Consider the following 13,205-nt stretch of genomic DNA (forward strand, 5'->3'; position numbering starts at 1 on the left):
CCTAACCGACCGACTGCTGGCACTGCGTAGCGGCGTGACTGGCGCGTGGCCGCGCCTGCGCGCCGCTGCGCCGCTGCGCCGCTAGCGTCACCGCTACGCAGTAGCAGCAGTCGGTCGGTTAGGGAAGACAGCGGAAGGTCACGGCGCGTCGCGACGCATTTCGACTCGCATCCTTGTCGTCGTCCCGTACGAGTTTTTCATGCAAATGAGTGTTTCGAGAGAACCGAAAGTGAAGGGAAATGTCGAGCGTTCGTGCCAACATCCATCGTCGTCGTCGTGTCGGATACGATGCATGGTGCGAAGTCGTGTCGCGTTCAATCGTATTTCGCATCTTCCTCGTTGCCTCGTATTCCGAGTTTCCGACGCGCGTGAGTACTGGGAGTACCAGGAAGTACCAAAAAATGAAGGGTCGCGCGTTCGTGCCAAGTGTAAATCAAAACGAATCATCGTGAGGAGGATCTTGGATCTCAGACGTTCGAGAGCTGCGATCGTCGTACGGAACTGAACGGATTCGAGCTACCACCGGCGAACGGTGAGTCAATTCATTTGTATCTACTGTTTATTTGCCTCCAAGATTCAGTATTCGCTCTTCGTTCTGATTGCGTTCGCATAAATTAACGTCGATGCGATGCGACAAGAATAAATCAGTCATGCAAAAGCGAGTAGATTAGGAACGATTTGAAGTTGATTTTGCGTATGTACGCGCGCTCAACACTCTCTTTGCCAGGTGTGCCAACAGTCGCGGGCAACGTGCTAACCTATGGCATCGTAATGTATGAACCTTTGAAATTAATTTTTTATAATTTTTTTGCTAAAATGTACTTATTCTTAAAACTTCGTATACACTTTCTGAGTAGTGGAAGTTACAAAGTTTTAAGAATGAGTCCCTCTTAACAGAGAAGGTCTCTCTTTTACTAATTCTAAGAGAATATTATATATCTTTAATTTTAAAAAGTGGCCAAAATCTAAAATTTTTATTAAATTTTTAAAAATGTCTTCAAATAAAGAAGCGGACGTATTTTAATATGAAATCTAAAATACCTCGTACTATAATACTACTCACTTTTTGATAACTGTATCTTCAAGAATAATGTTCATTTTTACCAATGTAGATTAATTTTAATATCGGTTTAACTTTATTACTTTTAATCTTTTTCTAAGAATAAGAAAAAATAGAGTAAATCAAAATCAATGTAAATCTACAATACATTAATAGAATATTGTATTTATTTCCATATAGGATAATTATTTAATATGGCATCACACCGATGTTAAAATAACAGTCAAGAGGCATTTTGCAATCATATCATTTTGTAATTACTTTAATGGCTCATTTTTGCATCATATCGCTGATCAATTTGATGATATATTGACGTCATTTTGACTAGGCAGTTTTCATTGGGTATATAATACACATCCAAATAAGTTTTTTTATTAAAATCTTTATTTTTTGTGTTTCGTAGCGTTCTCCTAAACAATAATTAACGTAACTTAATGTGAAATTGTGGTGTAAGAGAGAGAAGGAAAGAGAGAAAGCATAATGCTCGATATATTAGAATTATGGAAACTTTCACTCAAATCAATAATGGTACGATATACAAGTGGAGCAGATTTAAGATACGTAGAGTAATCTTAAGATTATAGATATTGACAATGAGACGACGCGGCGACCGATTAACAAAAATTAATCGATCTCTTGATTGACCAATGAGTTAATTACGCAAATAGGTACGCAGACAGAGTAGAGACATAAGTTAACTTATGGGTTTAGACTCGGGGAACATACATCATCGTCATTCACGTCGAGAAAATAACGAAATATGTCTGCGGAAAATAGTGAGTAATTTTGAAAATTTGCGATGAAAAACCAAAAATAAAGAAAATTTCAATCGCGATTCCTCTCGACGCACACGACGCACTTTGTCTCGATCCGAGAGTCTATACCCTCGTCAGAAAATGTTATAATATGAGAGTTAAGTTATATCATATACTTAACACGATACACAAAGTCGTTATATCCCGAGTATCAAATGGATACGATCAAATACCACAGTTCAAGCGAAACAGTCTAAGCAGATGTCATTATTTATTGTTGATGAATGAATACGAATCTGTAACCAGGTACACAAGTGGATGTAACAATTTCCATACATGCTCGTATCATGTTTTACGCATTCGGTTGCTTATTTATGTTCCGCGTGAACCGGGTGCTCTTCCTTTTAATAAAAAAAAAATAATAATTTGTCATTACATCAATCGATTATTCGAATTTACTTAATGTACAATAAACATATTCACATTTTATTGATGAAACGTGGAGAGTGAACAAATGAGTTTGGAAGAGACTTTAGACGACTATTTTTGCCACAAATACATATTTCGGAATGGGATATGTATATCCACCTTCCCTATTGGCACTAATGCCTCCGTACGAAAATCTTAAGCATCACAATTTCATAATCAGTTTCCATATTCACAAGTACGTAGAAAGTCCCATTCGACGCGGATGAATTGCTCGAGTATAATTTATATCTCATGCTCACGAACCCAAGTATTGCGTGAAAGACACATTTTACAAATGTAATGTGGAAGAAAAGTATGCTCAGGTTCTACTTTTATCAGTCTTCAAATAGAAAGATTACTTCGAATATATAACCAAAATTTCGCAACTAAGTTACCGCACACAATCTAAAGATTTGAGAAATGCATTCCGGAGTTATTGTAATATAACCGACTAATTCAAACTTCCACTTGTTCTTTAGGCGCATATTTTCCATCAAAGTGTTTAGTTTTTTTGAAACAAATCCCGATACGTTGCGCAAATTACTTTTATCTCATTATGCACTCTCGTCATTCATATTATCTCACGTTTATTAAATGTAAATTAATTCGAACTAAACGCGCATACAACATGTCGCCCTTACATCGAGACTCTGAGATTTCTGAAATAATCACGAATATCGGCAACAGTCGCCGAATGTCGAATGTCGTGTTGAGAAAACGAAGAGTCTTAACGATATTTGTAGCAAAAATACACATGTCACATTGCTCCCCGCGCGATTATATACGCAATTACATAAAAAAAATAAAATAAAACTTAACAGACGACACGAAGTTTTGGCAAAGAACGTAACGTTTAACGACGTCGAACAACCAGTACTCGATGCCGAACGGGTGTGGCGGCTGTACAAATCGTTGGCACCCGTTGACAGCGAGCTCGATGATCGCACACTTATACTTAAGAGTCTATTATTTATATGACGATACTGCTCATATGATTTGCTCACAAACGAGTTTAAACTGTACCGCGAACGAAACTAGTGATCCACGCTACTCGATCCAGTTATACCGATAATCATGTGTACTGATACATTGTACATGCGTTATTGCCAATAACATATGTACTGCTCCATCTCCATACGATTAATAGGCGTTCAGGTATATCCATTCATTCTAACAAAAGCGAACACGATAATTACGCGCAGACACGTACTCTAACGTAACATTATAAAAGTAATGATACCTGTGAAATAAAAATCCCTGAAGTATAACAGTTAAACCGTTATAATTAGTTGTTTCAATTGACGATATATTTACAACAAAAATGACAAATTTCCTTGATTCTTACATGAAAGTAATATGACTACTCGTAATTTATAAATGTTTATGCTGGACATGTTTGCAAATGAATATGATAGTCGCAGAAACTATGCATTCAAGATTACGTAGGAAGATGAAGCATAAGGAACAGAATGCATACGCGTGTATATATGTAAGTGTACATGCATGTATATGAATCAGGACGTGTGTATCTATGTAATGATATATGTATGTAATGATGTATGTATGTAATGATGTATGTATGTATGTATGTATGTATGTATGTATGTATGTATGTATGTATGTATGTATGTATGTATGTATGTATGTATGTATGTATGTATGTATGTATGTATGTATGTATGTATGTATGTATGTATGTATGTATGTATGCATGTATGTATGCATGTATGTATGCATGTATGTATGTATGTATGTATGTATGTATGTATGTATGCATGTATGTATGTATGTATGTATGTATGTATGTATGTACGAAACAAACCGCGTAAATGCCTCGAAGTGCAATACAAATCCGGAGAGTATTATCAATTAACGTCTGTAATTTTTTACATTTAATTTTAGTAACTTAATTTCAATGCCGTATTACAAAAATGTGTTAATATAAAATTTTTATGAAAAGGAATATTTTTTATAGACAAATTGATAACAAAAATTAGATCCACTAAAGTTGCAAATGTTACAATATTGCAAAATTAATTCTAATGAACAAATTCGTTTTAGAAGTATACACATTTTGGCCATTTACTATTTATATAAACAGTAGTCTATTATTATCGAATGCATAAAATTCCCGCGATGAAATTTCCTATTGCGATCGTTAGAAACTCTAACATTTGCATGGAACTCGTAATTCTTCAAAAACAAATTTGCACATAAGAATTTCGTATGAATAATGTTTAGCTTACGCATCTCTGACTTAAAAAAAAATTATATCTTGCATTATACAATATATGATTTTATACCTTATAGGTTGCGTCATAGAGAAAATAATAAAGAATAGATTTTAGAATAAATTTGTAGATGAGACGCACAATCAAAACTTTTAAGCTTCTACTGCATTTATGCCCTCCGACAAAGACTCTAGAGAATACTTGAATTATGTACATCTATACAATTCCTATATTCGATTGAATATTACACACCACATATATATGTTGTAGAAGGCTATGCAAACAATCTCGATTACATTTTTAGATAGTTCGCCTTTTCTCTTTTTCTCTCCAATGGAAATAAAAAGGAGGAAAGATAAACCACAAGAAGTTCAGTTAAAAAAACATGCCTCGAACAAAGATTATAAAGACTTTAATTACGATATATGCAATTCACTTTACAAGTGAACTAAACAAACATGAAAACTCTGTCCTTCTATAAGCAAATTTGAAAAACGAATATTCCTTCAGATAGTATACATTTAATATGAAGTGAATTATTATACAGAATAGAACTTTTGTAATATTTACTTGTGTGCTGCTACGGCATCTATATATTCTGATTCACTCTTACGTTCTATGCAAAAAGATAAACATCCACATTAATTACCGCTTTGTATACAATACAGGCATTGTAAGATCTACATTTCGTCTAATCCAATAACGCTACGAAATATACTATCCGCCGAATGTAAAAAAATATCGCTTCTCGTGTAAAAAATCTGACTTGATTAATATTGGATATAGACAAAATTAGTTTTACAAAACATACCCAATTGCAAGTCTGAAAAGCTTGCAGAGACTTTTGTTAACTTCTATGATTGTATTCTTTAGAGTCTCTCTGTAGAGATATATAAAGCTATATTTTTATATTTTCTATTTAGCCATTTTTTCCGCACAATTTCTTTTAAAAAAATGTTTTGCTTGTGCGCTCATAGAATTTAGATATCACTTATGAGACATCTAAATTGATAAAAGATTTCGAGAATAGAAGTGTGATATACATGTTTCTTCAAGAGATGCATTTTCACTACCATTACTTTTACTTGTTTACGGCATACTAACAAAGAAATCTAGCCTTGTCATTGAAATGCATCGAGCATAACTGTTGTTATGTAGTAAATAAAGAGTGATGCAAGAATAAAACAAGAAAAACTTAAAAATTTGCCAAATATTATATTAATATAAAACGTTGATCATAATTTCCTCCCGCTAAGACAGGAAGCACGATTGCGCAAACGCACTTTCCAGAATAATCATACTGTTTCGCACGTACAACATGTGTATCTTTAAAGAGTACATAAAATTACTATATTGCAATATAGTAACAACTGGGATTCTTGAAACATAAAAGTAAAAATCAATTTCAAGCAAGATGATTACCTTACATTTATCGATACAATTCTCTCACGATCTAACTACTAATGACCGAAAAAAATGGATACGTAACCAAGATGTACGGCAGCTTTTTAGCCATGAAAGGAATTATATGTTAGATTAATTCAATATCTTAAGTTACCTAGTTACTGTTGTGTTTGTGTATCAAATCATTATCATAACAATTACTTGTTGTTGGGCACACACCGAATTAAAGTCTCAGCTGTAAGCATGTATCATATTTTCGGTACTTTTCCGCGATTGGTGTTCATTAGCCATCCTCCTTCGGGGGTGTAAACCAACCTGTCAAAAAACGTAAAACATTTTTTCAAACAATATAACAAATAACGCGGCATTAAAACAAATAAATTCTCACCATTCTTTTCATGTATTTGTACAAGAGATTTGAATGACTGTTGGGCACGCGCCAAACTGTATTGGCCTTGTCCACCACACACTTTTCCGGCACCGCCTGATCCTTGGAACTGTATACGCGCTTTCCCCTTCACTAACGTCGCTGAAATCTGCATTATAACAGCTTCTACTGTATACGCCGAACTCCATCCTTGTTTTGTGAGAAGCTCCATGCAAATAGCACCTCCCACAAGAACATATCCACCAGATATAATAGGATGTACAACTCTTACAAATGGAGGTTCAAATGGATAGGTTTCCTATGATATAATAAAAATTTAGAATATTTAAAAGATGTTGTTAAAATTGCTAAAAAAAAATGCAAAATTAGTACATCTTATTCGAATATTAAGTTTCAAATTTAAGACCATCTCCGATTAACTTGATCAGCTGATTAAATTTAATAATAGCCAACTACAAAACTTAAAATTAATTCCTAATTATTTTAATTAAAAAATTATTAATTATTAATTTAAAGTATATTTTACATAAATTATAATTAGCAGAAAATAAAAAAATAATATAAACAATTTTAAGTTTTGCAGTTAAATATTCTTAATTTAATTGACCGATCAAGCTAATCAAAAATGGTGATATCAATCTTTGATCTTTTACAAATAAGATTTGTAAAAGATCAAATAAACTTACCTTGAAAAGCATATTAAGAAGAATACTGTCTTTACCCTCTTTCTCTTTCAAAAGAATGAGATCGCTATGAAGTGGTGAATCAGGATCTACGCACATTAATCTGATATTCCATTCATACAAACTGTCATTTACTAGTTCTATGCTATACATTCCTGAAAAAAATTAAATGTGTATAATAAGTTTAATCAAATATACATACAATATCGCGATAAATTTTTAAAGTAATTCTTTTCTTCACATCACAATAAAAAAGCTTACATAAATTTATGTCAGCAAGCGGAATGAGTTATCTTTAAAAAATTAGATTCAGTAATGAAATTTGTTACTGATAAAAAATCTGATTAATATTAAGTCACAAAAAATGTTTACAATACTCCGACTAAATGCAAGTAACATAAACATAAAAAAGATAAATATGAGAGTAAAACACGAAATCTAAAGATTACAAAGAAATGAAAGATAGTTAAAGACTAAAGCACAGACTCTTGCATAACGCATAATGCATAAGAGAATCAATCAATCAGAATCTTTTATCTCTCTTCCAAAGATAGAAATGAAAGGCTGCCTTAAGGCTAAGTAGTCCCCGCAATCATATTGAAATCGTAACGTCATAAGCAAGAAATAACACGTTAAAGTGTCTTGCGTGTTATTTGTAAATAAAGAGAATTTGGATAAAACAAAATAATGAGAGCTTTAAAACACTTGTAAAAATGGACCTCCTTTTCCTTTTCCCATCTCACTGTCAATAAAGCATAAAAAGCACATAAAGTGAAGTCTATTCAGGATCCCTATTCTGTACATCTTTTTGTTCTTAATAATAGTCGGTGTCCTTGTGTAGATATTTTATGGCAAAAAGCTGTGCAACGATACCGACAACTATTGTTAAGAAAAGCGTGTACAAAGTAGAGGCTTAGACAGGAAAACACAGCTATTGAAAGGAATGAAAAATATATTTTTAAAATAAATTTCGAAGATAACTTGCGACTTATTTTTACGAATAAATACGAGATAAGTCATATTTTTGCAATAAAGCACATAATAACAAAATGACATACAAGATAAAATTTCATCGTTAACACTTTTCACGCCTATTAGTTCTAATTTTTTTCGCGATGTTACACGAAATTCTCAACCGACTGTTCAGGTGCCTTAAAGGGTGCGTGCCGTTTTACGCATAATGCGCATGATGTCACTTATCCTTATTTTTCATTAAATATTAAACAAGGATAAACAATGCATTGTGCGCATTATGCGTGAAACGGAACCCACTTTAACAATAAAAGAAAGAAGAGACAATTGAGTGAATCAGAGAAAAAAATACAGCAAAAAAAGAAAGAAAATGGAGAGAAAAATACTGCCCATGTTTTTCCTTCAATACTGAAGCCAGTATATATAATCAAAGTTTATTTTAAAACCATCGTAATGTCTTGAGATGCTAATACGGATCTATGACCACCGGTATTCATAGTTGATTCTTATATTTAAGATCATCTTAAGTATCACCTTAAGATGTCATCAACCAATCAGAGAGCCGTATTAGCATCTTAAGACGTTACTTAAAACGATCTTGAAATAAGAATCGACTATAAATAGCGGCCTATGATTGGTTGAGGACATCTTTAAATAGTATTTAAAACGGTTTTAATAAGAATCGAGTTTGAATACCGACTTTACACACGCTCGGCTTATTCTTATTAGCCCGTATTCATATGGTACTTTTAAAGATGTACGCTTTTTTGTCATTTTATCCTTGTATTACATATAATAAAGGATAAAGATAGAATGACGAAAAAACGTGCGCTACCCCCTTTCTGCGTTCTAAATACAGGCCGTTACATCTATGGCAAATAATGATTATAGATTACCGCATTCTTTTAAAAGCCCACAGATAATTGTAAATAATTTCACATACATCAAAAATAAATTAATGCTCTCTTTATTTTCAATTGTAATTAAATATGCAAGAGATTAGTGTTACCAATTTGGTGGATTTTCTCTTAAAGTTCAAATTTCTTTTTCTTTTTGCTTGTTATTAAGAATTCTTACTATTGTCACAAGAAAACAATTTTAATAGTTTAAATAATTAGGCAATATTTTTCTTTTCAAAAAAATCCAGTCAGTAAAAGTAATCTAATAGTGGTAGTGAATCAAGCTGAAATTAAAATCAAGCCGAGTGTTAGCTTGTTCAGCAATAATAGCGGTGTCAAATCGACTTGGAATCATATTATTGATTTAATATTGATTACAGATTTGATTTCATATGGATAAGAATCTTCCCCCTTTTACTTTTAAAATGAGACATGTAAGTGAAAATGGTAAGAAACTTGCAGAGATTTTGCCACTTTACTTATAAGAGATAAAAAATTTAGGATCGCGGTCAGAATGTCAAAAAGAAAGTCAACTAGTCACAATTTTAGTAAAAAATCAAGTTTTATAGACTAAAACTTTCAGAAACAATCAAATAAAGATAAAGTTAAATGCGATGCTATTATCAGCGACATTTAAGAAACTGTCGCCACACTATTGTCAGCGATAATCGAAGAACTGAGTTTGTCGCCATGCTATTGTTAGCGACGGTTTCAATTCTTCAACTATCGCTGACAATAGCGTGATGACAGCTTCTTAACAATTAAAATGATTTATGCTTCATAAAGGTGATCAACGTGTTAAAATTAAACGGATCGGATTTCAAATCAACCAATGTCTTCAATTAAATAAAGATCGTTTTCCATTATTTTAAAAATTATTTTATCTCGAAAACTTTTCCAACATTCCTCTTTAAAAATTCTCATTCAACAAATCAAAATTTTAATTATAAACTAATTCCATGCCATTTTAAATTACTCTAATTTTAAATTTATTAAAAGAATTGATCCACATATCTTCACTATAGACTATTTCTTTCCAATAAAATAAAAATCTAAACTTGTCTCAGGTAAAATTTTTAAATGTTTTGACGTAAAAATATCTTAATAAACATTTCAATTCATAGCACTACCCTCTCTAGAGCATTCCTAAATGTCTTTAATAAAAATAAGAAAATCCACCAAATTGGCAATCCTGCAAGAGCGACTCAAAATTGTCTGCATTCAATAGATAAAGGATGGGCTCAAATATTTCTTGTGAACTGTGACTTAATATTGATCAAATTTTGTCAGTTCAAAATGTTATTAAATCTAATATTTTCATAATTTTTTAAATTTTTCTTTCAATTTTTATAAATACATAAGCTTGCATGATTTTTTGATAATGGAAAGAATGGAAATAAACTCCAGAAATTTGTTAAAAAAATTGAAAAACACTGCATTTACATAAAACATATATATAATAGTTATTAAGATTTGGCTTTTTGATCTTAGTTCCAAAACTTTAAAAATAACATACCCTTTTTAAAGCTGTCGCTTCGATATATATCACGCAGTTCTTTCATGAGTCTATCGGTGGCTTGTACACTTCCACAAACAGATCCTTTTAAATAATCTTGTCTCTGGTTTTGTCTCAACCTTTCCAATGTCGCGAGATGTTCCAAATCCATTTCTTCGGTCTGTATCACGTAAATATTAAAAAATCAATAACGGAGATTAATGGTAACAGCAATTAAATTGGCAGTAAACTGATTGTAGGCTCATCTCTCTTTACCTTATTCTTAGAATTAGCATCTCCCTCGTCCATATCTAGATGAAGGTCCTCTTCAGTCTCGCTCTCTTCGTCCTCGTCGATATCGTCTAGGTCTTCGGCGTCCATCCTTTGCGCCACGGCTTCGTTCGATCCACCTAAACGCAAAGGATCTAAGGCAGTCCTCAGCCTCTCGACGTCCGGCGGTTCCGGTAACGAGTGTAGTCTGCATAACTCTTTCAACAGGATGCCAACTTGATTGATTACATGGTTATCGCGGCCTGTTGTGTTACTTAAAATTTGTACAGCGTTTGTAACACTAGTCTCCTCGGATTCGGCAAACCAGACGGGCGGCGTTGAAGGATAGGTTTCCTGCGTAAACATCAACATTGAATGCAATTTTACACTGTAATAAACAATAATTTGTATATATAGAGAAAACATTAGTACTAAATCAACAACTCATTGTTTCATATATAAACAAGAATATAAAATCTTCTTGAAAAAATTTCATATAAATTTCAGTTTAAATTACATTGGTAGAAGTGGACATTAGGCCAATGTGTCGTACAACAAGACTTTTCATGCTGGTTGACTGGCTACAGAACAGAAAGATCTGAGAATCTCTTACTATCCTACAGTCAATCAACAGACTTGAAAAACTTTGTCATATGACACATGAGATATCGATCTCATGGGACATCTAAAAGACGTTTTATTAGACATCTTTGCAAAAGTCTCAAAGATGTCTTTAAACGTCTCATGTCCCAATTTTGGACATCATATTGTCTTGGTAAAAGAAGTTCCGTTTCGTTAATTTGGTTCTCGTTCCCTAACAAGAATATATAATATGACCATCTGGCACTAACAAAAAACTTAAAAATTAAATTTGAAATGCAATGTTGATTGCATCAGCAAACTTCAAAATTTTTCCATACAAATTACGTTCGCACGTCGACAAACACATCTCGGTAACTTCTAAAAAAAATTAAAAAGAAACCCAAGCACGTCATACGTCCATTTAAATACGCACGTGAAACACAACAAAAAAAACTCAAATATCTCGACATCCGTTGCGTAATCGGCAACGATAAAATATCCACGTTGTAATCATACGTAGCGGCAATACACGTTGTGTAAAAGGATCGCGCTCGATTGCGACGTCCCTCGTGCTGACATTGCGCGCGTGCGCGCGCGCGCACGCACACATGTACAGACCGCTCTGCTTGCGGGAGAGTAAGAAAAAATCGACTCGCGCCACCGATTAAATTGCGTTCCCAAGATGCGGGATCGAGCGCAGTGCTCGAAACATCGTCAGACGCGAGATTCGCAGACGGGTCTTCTTTGTCCTCGTCTTTCCTACACCTTTGTCTCTGACACGTTGGTATACAAAAAAAAAAAAAGCAACAATGCCCGCGCGCGCGCGAGATCCCGGAACGGCAGGTACTCCCTGCGCGCATGGACCAGGTATCGAGCCCTCAAATCGCCGACGGAGAAAAAGCGAGGGAAAAAAAATCGATCTCGAGAGACGATGAGACGATCGAGCGAGGGAAGATGTATACGGACAAGTGGGCGATCCGCGAGGATCCCGTCCCGAATGGCAGCAAACAACGTCAAGTGCTCGGTCCGTCGCTCCTTTGTCTCCGCCCGTCAGAAACTCGTTCGACGGGCGCCTGGGTACGAGTAGCCAGATAAACGAAACGAAGCAGTGCCAGCGGATGAACCGTACGTGCGTACGAACGTATAGCACTCACTCACGCACTCATTCACTCACACACGGATCCGGAACGGGCCATCCGAGAGCGGCGCACGGCGTGCGACCGTCCCCCCCGCGTGCGCGCCTGTGTTGCACTTACTGTGATATTGGCGTGTATTTCGTACTTCTTCCCATTTTTACCGACGAATCTGCAACTGAGCTCGTCCACGCTCGCAGACATTATCTGAAACCTCTCATGGCTCTTGGGGAAGACGGATTCGAGCGTTTTGATTTCCTGCTTGAGGGTGTTCAGACAAGCCATTTGCGGTGCGACGTACGGGCGGTGCGGAACGGCGCGTACACACGGCGGGCACAGGCGGCTTTTTACCCCGTCCGAACGAGATACGGACGAAATAACCGTGATGACAGAGACAAGATGATCCCGATGACTACCCGACAAAATGGCGACCGCGACTAGCCGCTTCGGCTGATCTCGCACGAGCTCGTTATATTTCGCGGCCGACGGTGCGCTATCTCGCGGCTGCCTGACGAAATAATCCACGATGACGTACTTCCGACGTGAATGCGGCGGCGGAGGGTCGATTATGAATCAAATAATGAAAACGAAAATTACGAAAGTGACCAAGTTTATCAGATATCGATCAATAAAATTATTTACATATATTTTAATAAATTCACTCACTTTCGTAATTTTTACCAAAGTGTGTAATTCTGTGATCGATCCCCTAAAGTTACGAATCCATGCGCACGCGAGCGCGGATTTGAAACCGCGAATTCTTTTACAAAAACTGCTTGTTTTCGCACCTGTAACGTATCTCAAAGGCCTCTTTCACTAATTCCAATTAATTTAATCGACTGATCCATCGACCGATTAAATTTAA

At 35.0% G+C, this 13,205-nt stretch overlaps 1 protein-coding gene across 1 annotated transcript; it reads right to left on the minus strand.

Annotated features, from left to right (window-relative positions):
• Positions 1–4,162: 4,162 nt before the first annotated feature.
• On the minus strand, positions 4,163–12,794 carry LOC105194266 (ubiquitin-conjugating enzyme E2 Q2). Its single transcript, XM_011159115.3, has 6 exons — positions 12,464–12,794; positions 10,632–10,979; positions 10,377–10,536; positions 6,993–7,144; positions 6,307–6,604; positions 4,163–6,233 (listed from the first exon to the last, which is right to left on the minus strand). The coding sequence occupies exons 1-6, from the start codon at positions 12,623–12,625 to the stop codon at positions 6,202–6,204; spliced, it is 1,152 nt and encodes a 383-aa protein (XP_011157417.1). The 5' UTR covers positions 12,626–12,794; the 3' UTR covers positions 4,163–6,201.
• Positions 12,795–13,205: the final 411 nt, after the last annotated feature.

Source organism: Solenopsis invicta, chromosome 3 (genome assembly GCF_016802725.1).
Source record: "Solenopsis invicta isolate M01_SB chromosome 3, UNIL_Sinv_3.0, whole genome shotgun sequence".
NCBI lineage: Eukaryota > Metazoa > Arthropoda > Insecta > Hymenoptera > Formicidae > Solenopsis > Solenopsis invicta.

Excerpts from the sequence above, each read along its gene's own strand:
- LOC105194266 (XM_011159115.3), bottom strand. The coding sequence starts at position 12,625 with ATGGCTTGTCTGAACACCCTCAAGCAGGAAATCAAAACGCTCGAATCC. Across the intron at positions 10,980-12,463 it reads AAATACACGCCAATATCACA|GAAACCTATCCTTCAACGCC; the intron begins GTAAGTGCAACA and ends ATGTTTACGCAG. Across the intron at positions 10,537-10,631 it reads ATGCTAATTCTAAGAATAAG|ACCGAAGAAATGGATTTGGA; the intron begins GTAAAGAGAGAT and ends TACGTGATACAG.